The sequence below is a fragment of the Bombyx mandarina genome, chromosome 22 (genome assembly GCF_030267445.1).
Source record: "Bombyx mandarina strain Sakado chromosome 22, ASM3026744v2".
Lineage (NCBI taxonomy): Eukaryota > Metazoa > Arthropoda > Insecta > Lepidoptera > Bombycidae > Bombyx > Bombyx mandarina.
In genome coordinates, this window is record NC_143228.1 from 5,270,957 (window position 1) to 5,290,088 (window position 19,132).

Below are 19,132 nucleotides of genomic sequence, written 5' to 3' on the forward strand. Positions count from 1 at the left end.
AATGAAGTATTCTGTAAATTTACTATAACAAGTAAAGTCTTGTATGATTTATTAATTTTTTATTTTCTTTGTTTAGTTATACAATAATTAGATGCCTTAACTTTAACAACATATAAGTTTAGGGGCATCCGCTACAAGATGTTGCTAGTTGCCATACAAAAAAATATTTGTCTTAAAGTATCGCAGTTATAGGGCCCTATAAAGTAATGTAATCCGATTATAGCCCGGGTAAGTTGTTAACCTCAAAGTGAATTTCAAATATGTTTTCTTAACAGGAAGCTGGGTCTGGAGTTAGTACCGCGACGAGGGGCAGAAGCAGTCGAACCCGAAGATATAAGCCTCGTTGAACTTTATCGAGTTCATGTCGAAAGCGCGGAGAGAGCGGCTGCGGTAAGATTGCGATTTTATAATTTTTTTTTATTGATATATTACTGTAAGTTTTCTGAGAGAACGCTCAAGGACCTAGAATCTTATCAAAATGCTAGCTTATGCTGACAGTTTCGCTTGTGTGCAGCACACGTGGCGTGGATATGGGCGTCGCCATGTTCAGCAATAGTAGAAAGAAAAGTAGCATGTGTAATTCTTCTAGATTCAAACTATTTCCAACCGAATTTCGTAAAAGAAAATGGATTCATATTCAGGCTTATGCGTGAAGACGTAACAGAGAGATAACAATTCCAAAAATAACAGGTTTTATGTCCTAGACAATTCACTCCCTTACGATTTTACCCTACTTCTATAATTCATCAGAAACCAATATTGAAATTTGTTTAAGAAAATAATCAACATTAGTTGGAGTAGGTTTTTAGTTGTAGGGCCAAACATTATAGTAACCGTCTACAATTGCAATGGTTTGTTTGTAGCCTTGAAGTAGCAATAAAATGTATGAACGCAGGAGATTAGTATTAGATGTGCGGACGATGCTAAATATTACATTTTTTATTTATTTATTGCCCAAGCCGGCAGACGAGCATACGGCCCACTTGATGGTAAGTGGGTACCGTCGCTAATGGAAGTTAGCAATACCAATGCAATATTACATTAGTGTTTTAGAATTAAAGAATGCTAAACGTAGACACACGAGACAGATAAATTTATATCATAACTGCTATTGTACAAGCCTCAAATAAACTTATTAGTCGAGTCATGTTATTTCAGATACGTATATATTTTTTCATAATAATATATTATTGTAATGTCCATAAACATATTTAATAAACACATGTAGATAAGCCTACTGGGATAAAAATTTATAGGTACATAAGATACGGAGCGCTTATGAATTTCAAATGGGCGTATATGTCATACTCAGCTAGCCATACAGCCTATACATCACTGCGTCACCAGGTTTCTCCAATAAATAAATGTTTTCATTAATTTTAGTCAAATAGTTTTCCGAAATAACAAAACGAAATAGTCTGTCGACCATAAACTGCGGCTACAGGGCGCTCAACGGTTGAACAAGACTAAATAAATAAATAAAAAATCGCTATTTTATTTTCATGCCCTGACAAATGGACACATGAACATGTCGGTGATCATGTCAACCATCCACAGCTGTGTGGTAAACAAATAAATCAATCTAAAGTATGCATCATATTTTGAGGTTACCCTCATTCATGTAAAGGATAAATACATAACAAAAAATTATTCATGCGAATAATTCTTGTAATTGTTACCCATAAGTTTGGGTTTTAATTGCAAAATGGAAAATCTGAACTTTTGCTGACGTTTAAATAGAAAGTAAGTTTAGTGTTATTGTGAATTCGCAATAAAATCTACGATATCACTCATAAAACAAGTCTATTACCACTACAGCATATCAGACGCGTTATGATTTGAAGTTCAATAGGAGCCACCATTTTTTGTGCATTAGTATATATAGATTGAATTTGACCGTTCCTCTTCCTTGGGTCGAGCATCCTCAATGCTGAGGGTCGTGGACTCCTTTAATAACTTTCTCCTGGATTATCCTGCGCCAGCCCTGTCTATCCTCGGCTGCGCGCATGGCATTGTGGACTGAAGTGTGGAGAGTAGAGCGTATCTGGACCGAGCAGCGCATTGGACTCCTGCCTTTTTTTTATTGCCCTTGTAGGCAGACGAGCATACGGCCCACCTGATGGTGAGTGGCTACCGTCGCCCATGGACTTCAGCAATGCCAGGGGCAGAGCCGAGCCGCTGCCTACCGCTTACAGTTGCCTCTGGGCCATCTTCCACTTTGACCACTAGCGATAGTTATATTCGTTCTATCCAAGGGGCCAAAAATTATGAAACTTAATTATGTATTATACGTAATATATGTTTTTTGAAGCATTGGGTGAAAGATCTTACGGCCGACCTGATATTAAGCGGTTGATATCAATGTTGTCATCCACCTTGAAAGTTATGGTCCAAATCTCAATTGTCTCAACTATTTGAGGCTATTATACCCTCTATATACACCGAAGCCCGTAATTGCTTCGGGGCAGAAATGGGCAGGAGGATACGCGTCCGTAGGGGCTTACCTACAAAATTTCCTACCACCGATAGAATAGATGCACCGACGTATTTCCGTAAAGAAGTTAAGACCAAAATCGCATATTTTTGTACAGAAAGGAAGATGGCAAGTTTGTCATATATACCTTTAAACTACTGGTCCATCCAGTAACCTATTAACATCAGAGCAACATAAAGCACTCTTTTTGGCCTTGAGAAACGATAGAGAAATAGCAATTTATTTGTTATATGGAAGTTGTTGCAAGGCTAATCGGCTCACAACCACTGCTCCGTCCGTTCATTGTTAAGGACCGGTTAAAATAATTAACCAGACTATTTCAAATGTACAAGGGAAACAGGAATATCGTCTGGACGTTGTCTGCTGTGGGCATTCGGCAGAAACCGGTCATTAAATAACTGAGTCGCGTTCCGTACCCATAAATTATGTGGCCAGATTATATCTTAGTTGCAAATGTCTCAATTCAAAAACGTGGACGAAATTTAAACGAAGCTGGTACGTTTTGTTCTCAACTATTTCGGAGATAAGTGGATGTTAGTGTCTTAGCTTGATTTGAACGTGGCTTTAGTCAAATGCGATAATGCAATATGGATGTGAAGCGCTCAGTTGCAAGCGTAAGCGTAAATCAAACCCGCATAATCTTTGCGTAAATACTGATAATAAGGCGCTTAGTGAAGCCGCATACGTAAGTACCACCATCCTGCCTATTTTCAATATGCAAAGTAGTTTTGCGTTTTAGTTTGAAGGGTGCGATAGTTGTTCTACCACAATACAACATTGGCCTCACATCGATAATCCCATTCTCACGGATCGTTTGGAACCTCTAGGTCTACGGAGGGACTTCAGTTTTCTCTGTTTTGTACCATATGCTCCATCTTCCATGCTCTGAGGAATAATTGATTGAGATTAAACTATTATCTTGTTTTTACCATCGCCCGCCATCGGAGCAAAGTTCATCTATCGCCTCTGCTCGAAAAAAATATATCAAATTGTAATTATGAGCTCTGTTCACAAACGAACACCAGGTGGATATTGAGTTGGTCTTAACTTCCTAGAAAGAATGTACTCGTTTTGATGAGGTCTAAACCACAATTTGTAAAAAATACATAATACCACAGATTATTTGAAGGTCGGTAAAAACTTGCGTAACTATAAGAACCATAATATCGTAATAATTGTTAAAGGAGAGTGGGGATGATTTCCGAACGGGAATTTTAATTACTGAAAATTAACTGGAACCACTTGGTTCTAGCATCTTGAGTTTTCTTCACTGATTGAGAGTTTTTAAACTCTGCAATGATGTACCAAAAAAAAAACGTCTTAACATATTTCTTAATAATTCAGCGAGCTCCTAAAATATTCTTAAAAATGCTTGCACGTTTTGTGATTACAATTTCGGGATAACGTTCCATTACCATTGTTCAACAGAACACCCAGAGAGAACATCGTGAATACTTAATAAAATTAAATTATTCAAAATTTAAAAGTTGTGCTAACGGATAATTCACCTACATATATAGTAACAAACAGAGCTGTGCGCATTATCAAGAATGAAGAACGTGACCTTTTATCAAGTATCGACAATGTGTATTTGTTATTATATACAGATAACATATTGAATAATGTGAAAAAAATATTCCAATTCCACTTTACCGATCGGTCTATCAAAAATTACGAATTGTTCACTATTCGCGGCTTGAAATTAATTAAATAAATAACGCATGTGATTCGGTTTTTATTGTTCCGATAACTGATGTGTTTGTTTTTTAACATCAACTTTATAAAGCTTAGTTTAAAAAGGAGGTTTTTTTTTTTTTTGTTAAATTGTATGGACACCGTCACTCGTCGAAGACCGGTTTCCAGAGCCTGACCTCAATAAGTTTGAGTTTCTGACGAAGTGAGTTCTAGTTTTTGGCAATTGTAATTTTTTTTTAACCAGTAAAAACCGGATCTGCTAAGATACAATTTAATGAATTATCGTATTTATGGCCGAGAAACTGAGTTTGCAAATCTGATATTAACGACGGGAGAAGTCAGGGACTCAAAGCCCTAAACGGTATGTTCGATGTATCAGTTAATTCAAAGCGGTTTTTCCGTGATAAGAATTTCGAATATTATTAACGCGTATTTTTTTTCTGTAAATTGTTTTGCAACACCCTGTATTATTTAATATTTATAATCGACAGTAAACGTATGAGTATACATGATAAGAAACCATTTAGAGCTGTGTCAGGGCTAATAGTGGATATAGGCTGTGTTTTAAAATTACGATTTTATCGTCAACATTTAAAAGCAAATATTAGCTCACATAATTTTTTACGAACATTTTATTTATTCGTCTTTTGTGAAATTGAATGTATGCGGGCTATAAATAATTTATTTCTAGGTGCTAATTTCTTATTGTTAATTTGTTATGGAATTCAAAACTATGAACAACAATTCAACTTATTGTAAAAAAAAACCTCCTCAACATTTTCTCTTTTGTTTCGTTAAATAAACATAAATATCATTGTAGGAATTAGTTGACAATGCGATAGATGACGCTATTGTTCACTCTTTCAAATCGCTTGGAAATGCAACTTTGCTGTTCAAACCATGAAATATAATATCACGATTAAGAAAACTAATAACGCCATCTATCGAGCGCTGCTACTATTGAATCTTCTTCAAATGCTCGTATAAATTCGCTAGGTACATATTGTAAGTTCGAGCCCACAGAGTTTCTCGCCGGATCTTCTCAGTGGGTCGCGTTTCCGATCCGGTGGTAGATTCTGCGAAGCACGGCTTTTGCTAGGGTTCGTGTTAGCAACATCGTCAGGCTTGAGCCCCGTGAGCTTCACCTACTAGCCCGGTGACGCTGACATGGTCGCTTTAGACCATCAGCATCATCATCATCATTCTTTCCTATTACCCTCTGCTGGGGTGTAGGGCTCGAATCAATTTTTTCCATTTATATCGGTCTTGGGCAGTCTGTTCTAGCTCCTCCCACGTCATGCCCAAGACCCCTAGCTCCTGCTCCATAGACCATCAGCATAGGTAGGAAAAAAAATGTAAGTTCGCACTTCGCTGTTTCTTTGTCGCGGTATCAAAAACCAACAAAAATCTTGAAACACTGCGCCAGCACATCGCTTCGCGTGCAATTCGTGCGGTTATGTCGAAACTAAAGTTTGCGCTCAATAAAAATATATCTGCAATGCACTTTCGAACTAGTGGTCTGCATTTTACCTCCGAATGTATTTTTTAAATTACAACAATGTCTTTAGTCTGAAGCTACATTAAGATTAAATGTACTATGCGCTTACAGATTGTTCTTTTGCTTATAAGTCCTTGCCTCTTGCAAATTTTATGATTCTAGGTCAACGGGAAGAGTTAAAAGTTTTATTAGTGATATAATAGGGTTTATATCCTTTAATTGCTCTGAATGTAGTAGGCTGCGGCTTGGCTCTGCCCCTGCCATTGCTGAAGTCCATGAGCGACAGTAACCACTCACCGTTAAGTGGGCCGTACGCTCGTCTGCTTACAAGGGCAAAAAAAAAAAGAGAAATGAGAGACTTATGTATCTTGTCCATCTTACGCCTTACCGCCTTAGTTGGTTCTTATTTCGAATTTATACTCTATCCTCTCGTTAGAAAAATGGTCTTCAGTCAGACAGATAAACAAGCTGACATACGATTACCAAAATGATAAGGGTTTGGTTTTCTAGAACCTAAAAACCATAATTGGTTGACAATCAAATCGGTAGGCAGCGGTTTGGCTCTGCCCCTGGCACTAATGACGTCAATCAGCGAAGGTAACCACTCACCATCAGGTGGGCCGTATGCTCGGCTGCTTACAAGGGCAAATAAAAATTAGAAAAACAAGACTTCAAAACTCGCATGTGTGTTATTTCATTATAATGAATGGAAAATGCATGTATACCTAATGAGGGTACATACACAATTCTAAAAAAGAAGGTTCTCCAATTTTAATTCCATTCGATATACGTATTACTTATTACAAATAGAAGGCTGTTAGAAGCCCAGCAACATGTAGTCATAAATAAATAAGTACAATGATCTAAATGCACTTGATACGGTAGCCTAATTGTAAATTGATACGTATGTATACAAGCTTACTTAACACATTCACATCTGTCTGGAACGTGGTATGTAGCATTTATCCAGATATAACGAATCAGCGTTTTTCTCTATCTCTATCTGACTGGACGGGCAGGAACGGAGTTCAGTTTATCTTTTTAAATAAATATTTTTTTTTTTAATTCGGAACATAAGTTTTTTTTTATTGCTTAGATCAGTGGACGAGCTCACAGCCTACCTGGTGTTAAGTGGTTACTGGAACACAGTAGAAATCTACAACGTAAATGCGCCACCTACCTTGAGATATAAGCTCTAAGGTCTCACTATAGTTACAACGGCTGCCTCGCCCTTCAAACCGAAACGCATTACTGCTTTACGGTAGAAATAGGCAGGTTGGTGGTACCTACGCGCGCGGACTCACAAGAGGTCCTACCCCCAGTAATTATGCAAATTATAATTTTGCGGGTTTATTACACGATGTTATTCCTTCACCGTGGAAGTCAATCGTTAACATTTGTTGAGTACGTATTTTATTAGAAAAATTGGTACCCGCCTGACACAGATAACTGACGCAGATAACTGTGGCGCCTGAGATTCGAACACCGGTGCATCGCTCAACACGAATGCACCGGCCGTCGTATCCTTTAGGCCACGACGACTTGTAAACTATATTTTATATAAACTAAATTCATTTGTCTCGTCGGATCTCAGTTGGTCGCGATCCGGTGGTAGATTCAGCATAGGACTGCTTTTGCTAGGACTAGTGTTAGCAAGTCTTCCCAGATTGAGCTCTACTGTATCATGCGTTGTTGGAATAGTCCCTAGACTGCGAACGATTAGGAAGAAAACAAAAATCATTCATTGGTACTACTCATCGTGCAACGGCACAAACTTTTTTAACTATTTTGTCATACAATGTAATATAGAAAATTTATTTAGACTTAGATTTTTGTTTTGTTTTCCGTTGTTCTTAAGTTGTTGTATTCGGCATTAGTAATAATATAATTCTATGACAGTCTTACCGCTAAAAGCGATTTCTTCCCAGCAACCATTACTCAATAACAATAAAAATTAGTATGCAAGAAAAGTAGGTAGGCTGAAAAAAACGTAAACATATCTTAAGAAGTAAATGCTTGTCAATTTTGCACCTACAATTAGTAGTAATATTTATAAAGAATGCACATGAAAATCCAGCACTAAATTTTTGTTAGAAAACACATTTAGTCACGTTACGCTCAAAAATTTGTGAAAATAATGAAGTAATCACATGAAACGTGCAATTTCGGATTTTCCCTTGTCATACAGGAACCGGACATACGGATAGAGAGATACTCATACCCCAAGTACGAAATACCTCTATCTATGTTCTTGATTATAATGTGAAATGGGCTTCACCAAGCTTTAAGACCAATAAATTGGGAAATTAATTAAGCTTTCTCTGACTAATATCTAAAAAAAGCAGCCTTAATCCGTTCCCGTGACTGATACGAGTTGCCTTTAAAGGCGCGACACATATCGAACCTAGTAGAGGAGGTCGGATTTCATAACCATGTCTGGCTTATGCCAAAGTCGTATATGTACTTCAAAAGTGTGACCTAAAGATTGTCCTAGATTTTGTGTTTGTTATGAATTGATTTTGTCTTTGTAAATCATTTTGGAAAGAAACCTTTGGAGATTTTCTATGCCCATTTATTTGTTCATGGCCATTGGAATGAAAATCTCTTGGTCTTCAATTAATTTTGATACTTTTGTTACTGTTGATAATATCTGTATACTTTTTGCAAGAACTACAAAAACCTTTGCCTATAATTTCTTGTTAACAATACTTGTGTATCTTCATAAATATAAAGCGGCCTAGTCGTAGTATCTTTTAGCAATGTGATATCTAAACGAACAATAGATAAATAGTTTATGAAAAACAGTATTGAAAAAAATTTCAAATAAGACTCAATGTACTGATAAAGTTTTACCATTGTACGATCAAAAAATATACTGGTATGAAATAAATTTAAAGTAATAGTTTTGATTAGTTAGGTACTCTTAATTTACGTTAATCTTTGAAATCTGTATTTAAGATGTTTTGAAAACATACATTTATGTAACAACATAGATAAACAGTTTAAATATATTGGCATTCTATTATATCGTAAAAATCGTATCTAAATATAATTTTTTTTTATTGCTTAGATGGGTGGACGAGCTCACAGCCCACCTGGTGTTAAGTGTTTACGGGAGCCCATAGACATCTACAACGTAAATGCACCACCCACCTTGAGATATAAGTTCTAAGGTCTCAGTATAGTTACAACGGCTGCCCAGCCCTTCAAACCGAAACGCATCACTGTTTCACGGCAGAAATAGGCAGGGTGGTGGTACCTACCCGCGCAGACTCGCAAGAGTTCCTACCACCAGTAAAATATAATCACGTAAAGTATTATAAAATTACAAGTTTATTAGTTTTAAGCAGAAATCAATTTTGTTTCCTTCAGTGGCGCGGGACCCTGCGTCGGGCTGGCGGTTCAGGCAGCAGTTTCAACTCGGGAACGCTCACGAACAACTCGAATAATGCTCCGCCCACGACCACGGCTCAGTCCCACCACCTCATGTGCAGCATGCGAGACTTCGGTCACACCGCTGGCGGTGACGAAGCAGAGTTACTGCTGTGGCTTCATGACGCCAGACGATCGCAGCCGCTGTCGGAACGTTTCAGAATCCGTATAGCTAGAGATGGATTCTCTAATTATGTAGACCGCCTCCACGCTAACAGCACTTTATTTGCCGTAAGTATTGACTAGTATATATATAAATGTAGTTTTTTTTTATTGCTTAGATGGGTGGACGAGCTCATAGCCCATCTGGTGTCAAGTGGTTACTGAAGCCCATAGGCATCTAAAAAACGTAAATGCGCCAAAAGGTCTCAAGTATAGTCGCAACGGCTGCCCCGCCCTTCAAACCGAAACGCATTACTGTTTCATGGCAGAAATAGGCAGGATGGTACTTACCCTTGCGGACTCACCAGAAGTCCAACCACCAGGACAGGATTTTATGGTAGAGAGCGGTTTGACTCTGACCCTATCATTGCTGACGTCCATGAGCGGCGGTAACCGCTTACCATCAGGTGGGCCGTATGTTCGTCAACCTGCAAAGGCAATAAAAAATAAAAAAAATATCTTTAATTTTAAGTCAAACTTTTATATAGCCGACAAACAAGCCCACTTCAGAACATATGGTGACAGTCGCTCCATGGATCACCACAGACATACTAAAATTTTTATGTTATAAATAAATAATAAATATTTACTAACAATCACGCCACGTTAACTGGTCCCGTGCTAAGTTCGTAAAGAACTTGTGTTACAGGTACCAGATAACGGAAATAAATGTAAGATTTTTATTATACACATACATACATATATTTAATATACATCCATAACCCTGGAAAAGACATTTATATTTATCATACAAATATCTTCCCTTGGCGGGATTCGAACCCGCGACCCCCTTGTGTAGTGACCATGTCACTTACCACTACACGAGACGGCCGTTAAATCGAGTACCAAGCAAAGTATTGTGAAAAAGTCATAAAATTCGTTTTCTTGCATTAAAACTGTATAATCTCAAAACTTACTAATTTTGCAGGAGAATGTCTTAAAGGTTTAACAACGAATATTTTTAATATTAATCATCTTTGTAACGTTTATTTTTTATTTTTTACCAGTTACATTATCTGTCTTTTAAAGTAAGCTAAAATTATGTATTCATTTTGTTAATAGTGGTCAAAACATAGGTAAACTAAAAAAAAATAATACTAAAAGTAAACTACACTCTTTTGACAGTATTTATGAGAAAAATACTGGTAATACCAAAAGTTTACGTGTTAACTCAATTTCGAATATATTTGGAAATTGTACACTTTTAAATGCGAAGAGGCGAATATCAATATATTTGAAAGTTATATGAATAAGTCTGTGGTTGCAATAAATATTTTGCAACGTATTACGAGGAATTAAAGTAAACGGTGTGTTATATCATTCCGTTTACGTTGAACGATGAATCAAACACTGCCATCGATGAGTCAAAAATGGGATTGTCGTGCATACTACAATGAATACGTGTACTATCTGCATAACAGTATTTGAAAAAAAAATTATACAAACAAAGATTGCTACGCTTTTATTCATGAACTTGATTCATTTTTAAGTTTATCGTGATACATTGGATATGAATGATAAATCTTAAGAGTTTTAAAAATTGACAATCAAGTAATAGTGATTCATTATAATTATGCTTATATATAATGTTATATTCATTTCTATCACAACTTTCCCACTCGGTGCTATGAAAGTTCTTCAATGAATACGTCTTTCTGGTTATTAACTTATTGGGTGTAGATGAACTGCAATATCATTTACCCTCATCTATAATCTTTAATGGTGGTAGGACCTCTTGTGTTGGAAGGGTGGAGCAGCCGTTGTAACTATACTGAGACCTTAGACCTTATATCTCAGGGTGGGTGGCGGCATTTAAGTTGTACATGTCTATGGTCTCCAGTAATCACTTAACACCAGGAGGGCTGTGAGCTCGTACACACATCTGCGATGCTGCTCGCTAAGCTAGCTGGTTGGACAAAGTTATATAACGCCACCCACTGGCGGCATTTTCGTTGTACATGTCTATGGTCTCCAGTAACCACTTAACACCAGGTGGGCTGTGGGCTCATCCACACATCTAAGCAATAAAAAAAAAAATTAGCAAATAAAGAATTAAGAACTTATCTTAAAACTGTCTATTGTACAAATGTATCTGCATTTTTGACTGTTCTATCTCTCTCTCTTAATCTTTAATCCAAAAAATGGTTTTGTATCTAAGAAATATTTGTCACTTAATATCTCGCCGTCTTTCAGGACTTGTCGACAACAGACCTGACCAGGGAGCTGTGGTTGGTTGCGTGGGTGATACGGGTGGGTCGATGGGCCGGCGCGGGCAGTAGTGGTAGCGGCACCGGAGAGAGACGGGGCCCGGTGGCTAGAAGACCTCTGGGTGCCGGTGTGCTTTCCTTAGCAGATTTCCTTAGACAAACCGGGCAGCATCCTGCCGAAAAAGAGTACACCTTCAAAGTAAGATCATTTCAGATTCATGTTTGAACGAATATAATTTTAACTTTTCTATTATTATTATCTTCTAAATTATTACATTAAAAATAGCACTTCACATAGAATACGAAAATAAAATACCAACAACAATATCGGAATAAAATTAAAACAAAACTATCTTTTCTATAATAATTTATTGCTAATAGTACACCGCAACAAACCTTCTATATCTTTATCCTTTCCAGAATTTCTGTAAATTAAACGGTTGTCTGGAAGAGATCGCTTTTAGCGATAAGACCGCTTATTGTACAAATACATCTGCTTGTTGACTTTTTTAAAATAGTAATTGTGTTTTGGTGTGCAATAAAGTGTATTCTCTCTCTTGACCTATAGGCTGGTTTGGATCTATAGTGCTCAACGTTGAGTAAGGAAAGCACATTTATTACAATCATACCGCAAATGCTTCCGAATCGAAGTCTCATCTTCGTTGAATCACCTTTTGAATATTTCGGACCGGAATTCATGATTCTTTCAAAATGAAAAAAATCGAATCGTAGTTTGTTGCTTAAGATATAAATTAGAACGGTACGATACGGTGGCGATAACGGGAAGCTATTATTAAGGGCAGATAGCTTACTAACTGATTAATAACTTAATGGGACTATTATCATATTATGTTCTCTGATATATAAAGAGTCAAAGGTGGAATAGATCTATGATAAAAAAGAGTAAAAAGAGTCGAATGGTGAATTTCTTCGGACACGTTTCGCGACGAGATGGCCGGTCCATAGAACGCCTCGTTGTACAGGGAAGCGTTGATGGTACAAGACCGCGCGGGAGGCCACCAATGCGGTGGACCGACCAAATTAAAACTGCAGTGGGAGGTCCCCTAAATGAGTGCAGTAGAATGGCCTCGAGCAGAGAGAGATGGCGCGACATCGTGAGACGCATCAAGTCTGCCCCTTCCAACACTACATGACGATCACGACCACTCTGTCAAGAGTGACACGACTGAGAAGAAGAAAAAAAGAGTTACAATATATGTCACAAATAATACCAATATACAGTAAAAGCTTCTTATTCGCGCTTCTTTCGTTCTAATTTTCACTATTCGCGGATTAAAAAAATACAACCCTATTCCTATATTTGCGCTCAAAGATTTATTTATTCGCGGATGTAATAAGTACACACAAACATTGATTAAAAGAATTCCAATATGCAGGTATCCAACCGAATATTGTAAACGATTTTTCAAATGCTCTAATAAAAAAGTAAAATAGACCTTATTATAACTGTGTCTAAGTTATGTTTATATTTTTTGTCACCTAAGAACGCATCCCTTATACCCCCATATAAGTAAATTATCGTTCCATATTTACGGTTTCTGTATTCACGGCATATTTACGGAACATACATACATATATAGCCCTATATATGTATAGTCCTCGAATATAGAGCTTTTACTGTATTCAATACGAAAGCTATGTCCTAGAATAGCTCTATCTAATGTCTTCCTGTCGATGACGTGAAATACGACTAATAGATACCGCAGAGTGGACAACAGTGTTCTTACAGAGTATTATATTAAACTAGCTTAATGCGATCGTCAACTGGCACTTACTCGTGGTCTGAGCCTCTACCATCTCTTTCGGCTTAAAGAGAAGGCAGTGAGGGTATAAATTCAATATGGACTTGGATCTCATTTATCAAAGCTGCATTCCTGCTGTGATGTAACGGTATTAACAATAGGCAGCGGCTTGGCTCTCCGCCTGGCATTGCTGAAGTCCATGGGCAACGGCACCCACTCACCATCAAATGGGCCGTATGCTTGTCTGCCTTTTTTATTTATTGCTTAGATGGGTGGACGAGCTCGCAGCCCACCTGGTGTTAAGTGGTTACTGGAACGCATAGACATGTACAACGTAAATGCGCCACCCACCTTGATATATAAGCTCTAAGATCTCAGTATAGTTACAACGGCTGCCCTACTCTTCAAACCGAAATGCATTACTGCTTCACGACAGAAATAGGCGGGGTGGTGGTAACTACGCGTGCGGACTCACAAGAGGTCCTTCCACCAGTAATAACAAAAAAATGTCTACAAAGGCAACAAAAAAATGTCTTTCGGCTCCGGTAACCCTCTTAAAACCACTTAACCCGTAAGCTCATTCTTCCATCTGCCAAAACAAGAATAGTGTAATTTTCGTTATTTTCTAGGTATACCAATGCGAGGAGAAAGACTTCCATCAGCTACATGACATGCTTATACGAAAGCAAACAAACAAGTGCAATATTTTACCCGGACAACCGAACTACGGTTAGTAATTCTTTTAATTGCTTAAAAGGTGTTTTCCGAGCGCTATGACTTGTCCTTCTTCAAACGAGGTTTGTGGAGAGTACTCAACGGTAGGCAGCGGCTTGGCTCTGCCCCTGGCATTGCTGAAGTCCATGGGCGACGGTAACCACTCACCATCAGGTGGGCCGTATGCTCGTCTGCCTACAAGGGCAATAAAAAAAAAGTAAGGTCAGTAGACTACACCCTATGCACTATGGATTACATCTATACTAATATATAAATCTACAGTGGTCTTTACGGATGTTCCGTTATAACTACTGAACCATGCACCTGATTGACTTGAAACTTGGTATCCATGTAGAAAACACATGTCCTTAATAGATAGGCTAATATTGACATGACTGTTGGACTCCCTAATAATAATGAAAATAAATAATAATGTTAATTTTAAATGCCAAGAGAAGCGGGCGAGTACGGCTAGTTTTTAATAAAACTCAATTCGTTTTTATTGCAATAGATGCTTGGAACAGTTCAAAGCTCGCGTGATGTTAAGTGGTGTTCAGGATTGAACAAAATGATTAAATTATAATTTTGATACTTTTACTGTTCATTGCTTCCGCGCGATTCCATTTTCATAGTTTTTTGACAATATTTGACACTTCATTCTAGTGAGTTATAAAAATATATATTTAAATACAAAACTGAAATAATTTAATTATTTTATTTTATTTATATATTTAAATATCTAATTTTACATTTTTTGTTTTCGATATATACCTAGTCAGGTCATAAGTATTGTCACACAGTAAAAACTTTTCTTTTAGAATGCTGGCCACAAAAAAGTTTATTGAATTCGAATTTCGAATTGTTCATGAAAATAAAAATGTATACTTTTAGAATTTTACTCATTTTTAAATATGGAGTGGACGCTTAAAGAAGACCGTGTTGCAGTTATTGCGTTGCATCGTTGCGGTTACGCGCCAATTAAAATTTTTAACATACTGACAAATTTGAATATAACCAAAAGATTCGTTTATCGTACCATCAAACGATACAATGAAGACTCTAGTGTAGATGACAGGTCAAGAAGTGGTCGCCCTCGGTCTGTTAGGACTCCAGCAGTGATAAAAGCTGTGAAGGCGCGAATTCAAAGAAATCCCAAACGTAAGCAGAAACTGTTGGCCCTTCAGATGGGGTTAAGCAGAACCACGGTGAAAAGGGTGTTAAATGAAGACTTAGGGCTTCGGGCATATCGAAGAAAAACAGGACATCGTTTGAATGCTCGTCTAATGGACCTGAGACTGAAGAGATGCCGCGCTTTGTTGAAGCGGTACGCGGGAAAAAAATATCGGGAAATTCTTTTTTCGGATGAAAAATTTTTTACCGTAGAAGAGAGCTACAACAAACAAAATGATAAGGTGTACGCACACAGTAGTGAAGAAGCGAGCAACCGTATTCCGCGTGTCCAACGAGGTCATTTTCCATCCTCGCTCATGGTATGGTTGGGAGTTTCTTATTGGGGCTTAACAGAGGTACATTTTCGTGAGAAAGGTGTAAAAACGAATGCAGTTGTGTATCAAAATACAGTCCTGACGAACCTTGTGGAACCTGTTTCTCATACCATGTTCAATAACAGGCACTGGGTATTCCAACAAGATTCAGCGCCAGCTCATAGAGCGAAGAGCACACAAGACTGGCTGGCGGCGCGTGAAATCGACTTCATCCGGTACGAAGACTGGCCCTCCTCCAGTCCAGATTTGAATCCGTTAGATTACAAGATATGGCAACACTTGGAGGAAAAGGCGTGCTCAAAGCCTCATCCCAATTTGGAGTCACTCAAGACATCCTTGATTAAGGCAGCCGCCGATATTGACATGGACCTCGTTCGTGCTGCGATAGACGACTGGCCGCGCAGATTGAAGGCCTGTATTCAAAATCACGGAGGTCATTTTGAATAAACTTTAGTGTCATAAGAATCTATATTTTGTTAAGTTTATTTTGGTATATGAATGGATACATAATGAATAAACTTGTTTCAATTATTTTACATTAAACATGTGACAGAATTTATGACCTGACTAGGTATATATGTACGATATGTCTACCCAAACACATGCGATCCAATTAGTTTTCCAGTTAGTCCAGTTAGTTTTCCAGTTAGCCCTATTAAAATAACTTACACTGAATTTCTCGGGAACGAACGCATACAATTGAAAAATAACCGCATTCAAACCGCATTCGTGCAGATCTGACGTTCACGTATCTAATTTTCCTGTGTTTGTTGCGGTCGAAGTTACCAGTTATTCAAATGTGTGAATGACTAGCTTAGCTTACCCAATGAAACATTTGTTTACCGGTTCTGTGTGCCTGGTGAGTTTACGAAAGAATGGAAATGAATATAAGCGCGTTTATCGACTCAACCCGTACCTAGTTAAAGTACAAAATTGTATAGCCAAGTTTGGTTTCTAAGTAAACAAGAACCATAGTTCATTTCCTCTAGTTCAACTATTTAGTTTACTTAATTATTTTTTTTGGAAATTTCGTAATTTACTTTAGTGTTTTTTAATAATCCTATAGACCACTGCCCTTGTCCGTGAAAATCTGAGGTTTCTCCTAACCATGTCGGTTCTTAAACAAATTTATAAAATCTATGATTTGATACACACGAGAGTAAAGCCCAAAAAATCCCTCTAGTGTGAAAAAACTAAAACTGGTTAAAAAAAGGTTTTAAACTTAAACAGCTACTTGAATAATAATATTTCGGCCTCCTTTTAAAAGTTGATACCTACGCATTTGGTAAATCTCAGTAACATCGAAAATATTTCATTTTGAAATCACTTTAAGACAACTGCTCATTTCAATTTATATTAGACTTATGTCTTTTTTTGTCTAAAATGTAAAATCGATATAATAACTGACTGACTCGGTGGTGCAGTAGTTAGCGATCATGACTGTTGCGCCGAAGGTCGTGAGTTCGATTCCCGCATCGGGCAAATATTGTGTGATGAACAGATATATTTACTCTGTCTATATTTATGTATATATCTAAAACATGTTTAAGTATGTTAATCAGTCTTGTCACTCATAGCACAGGGAATCCTAAATTGGGACCGGACAACCTTGCGTGATTTGTTTCCAGTTATCATAGTTATAGTTACGGACGTTAAGTTCTTAGGGGAGCTGGGTGATGAGGATGGTCCATGAGAACTTGCATATATCAGAAACTAGAAACTAGTTGTATCGGAACCACGTTATGTTTCCGAAAAAAAAACAGAAGTTCTTAAGACAAAAAAACGAGGAATCCGTATATAGATTATGAATTTTTATCATGGTTGTTCTGAATGCCCCATGAAGGAAATTTAATGCACCATGGGCAAAATTACGAGCCATGGAAGAGGGAAATGATGTTTTAAAGGCTTTTGTCACTATCAACTTGATAGTATCAAGTGTGCAGGCGACAGCGCAGACTGACTTGTAGGGAAAAGACTATGTTAATTATCTATGAATTGTTTTTTTTAAAATACAAAATACAGCGTGTTGTATTTTTTTTTTAATAAACATGCTTGAAGAATACAGTAATGCATTTTTAATTGCAAATTCCATTTTATGACTTGTTTCAGTATCTTACCTATTATCGTAGAATTAAATAAACAAAGTGAAAAAAAAATCATACTTACGTATTAACATAATGAAGTTTATCTACAGGTATAGTAGTTGCTCTTCGTCTTCTTGCAAATTCTGGTAGCGTGACGGAAGCTGTTGCGTCAGGCGCCACCATCACTGCGAAACGTGGATTCCCTGACGTCATCATGCCGGGAGACGTCCGCAACGACCTCTATCTCACCTTGGAGAAGGCTGAATTCGAACGCGGCGGCAAAAGCACGGCTAAAAACGTTTTAGCCACTGTCACTGTGCATGACAACACGGGACAAGTAATCAGTGTAAGTACATATACGTAATATTACTTTAGACTTGGTGTGTCCTGCGGCTATGCCTGCGTTGTATGCTAAAAATAGTAAACGGCTTTATAGAGCTTACTGCTGAAGAATAACCTCAATTTGAAACCCACGGTACAAGAAAATGATTAATAGTAAAATCTAGTGTTGACATAATCATTTTGTTTTTAATCCTCATAGAATAATAGGTTTCATTTTGCAGCAATTAAACATAAAAATTTATTGCATTCAGCAGTTGCGCCCCATCAAGGGTCAGCTTAGTAAAAAATATAATACATGTTATATTAAATAAGTGTGTAAAAAATGTCCATATACAGCAGTCAGTTAAGATATTACATAAATAATTTATTAACTAGTGCTAAGAATATTAATTAAATTATTCAGTTTAATAAAATTTAAATTCTGTTGGATCTATCTTGCAGAATATATCAAAATAGCTCTGTAAACTGCGTAGATAGTGGAGAACTGTGAGGGAGGCCCAAGATCGGCAGTAGACGTTTAAATTTTCTTTTTTATATAAGACAAGCTTTTATTTGTGCTTTATACCTATTGTATATTCAATGAAAACCTAAAAGAAAACTCCAGTCGTGCATTAGATTTGACACTCTCATTTTAAATAGATATATCGTAGGTAATTACCTTATCTTGTTGTTAATTTGTAGCAAATCTTATTCTTTTTTTATGAATGAGGTATTACTGGTGACCCAGAGGATTTTTTAGTTTCACCAAGACAGGTGAGCGAGCAAAGGCTCAGCCAGGAGAGGTGGCGTTTACTAACAATTGCCCGAGCGTCCAATATTTTTTTCCTTACTATTCTGATAGCTTTGAGAGGCTATATCAGCTTTACCCAAGCATGTAGGTGAGCTCTCGGGGCTCAAACCAGGAGGTGTTTCTAACACTGGCCCTAGCAAGAGCAGTGCTTCGCAGAATCTACCACCGGATCGAAAACGCGATCCACTGACAAGATCCGGCGAGAAACTCAGTAAGCCGTGTCTATGAGTTAATTTACTCGATGAGCCCTTGGTCGCAAGCGACGGGTTCTGCGAGGACGGTAACCGGTGCTTGAGATACCTAAAAGCACCGTTAATGGATCGGGAGGCTCCGTAATAACGTGTTTAGGGCGACGTCGACTGCTTACCATTCGGTCCACGGGATCGGGTATGAGGAGACCTAACAACTCAAGAGAAGATCCGGCGATAAACTTAGCGGGCTGATGT

At 37.6% G+C, this 19,132-nt stretch overlaps 1 protein-coding gene across 2 annotated transcripts in view; it reads left to right on the top strand.

The window, feature by feature from the left end:
- The window catches only part of spg (dedicator of cytokinesis spg), a 78,708-nt gene that overhangs the window by 25,597 nt on the left and 33,979 nt on the right, over window positions 1-19,132 (top strand). For both annotated transcript variants that reach the window (XM_028171554.2, XM_028171561.2), the window contains exons 5-9: window positions 276-390; window positions 9,060-9,350; window positions 11,475-11,687; window positions 13,881-13,980; window positions 17,665-17,900. In XM_028171554.2, coding sequence (XP_028027355.2) covers window positions 276-390; window positions 9,060-9,350; window positions 11,475-11,687; window positions 13,881-13,980; window positions 17,665-17,900 — 955 coding nt within the window. The remainder of the gene's footprint in view (window positions 1-275; window positions 391-9,059; window positions 9,351-11,474; window positions 11,688-13,880; window positions 13,981-17,664; window positions 17,901-19,132) is intronic.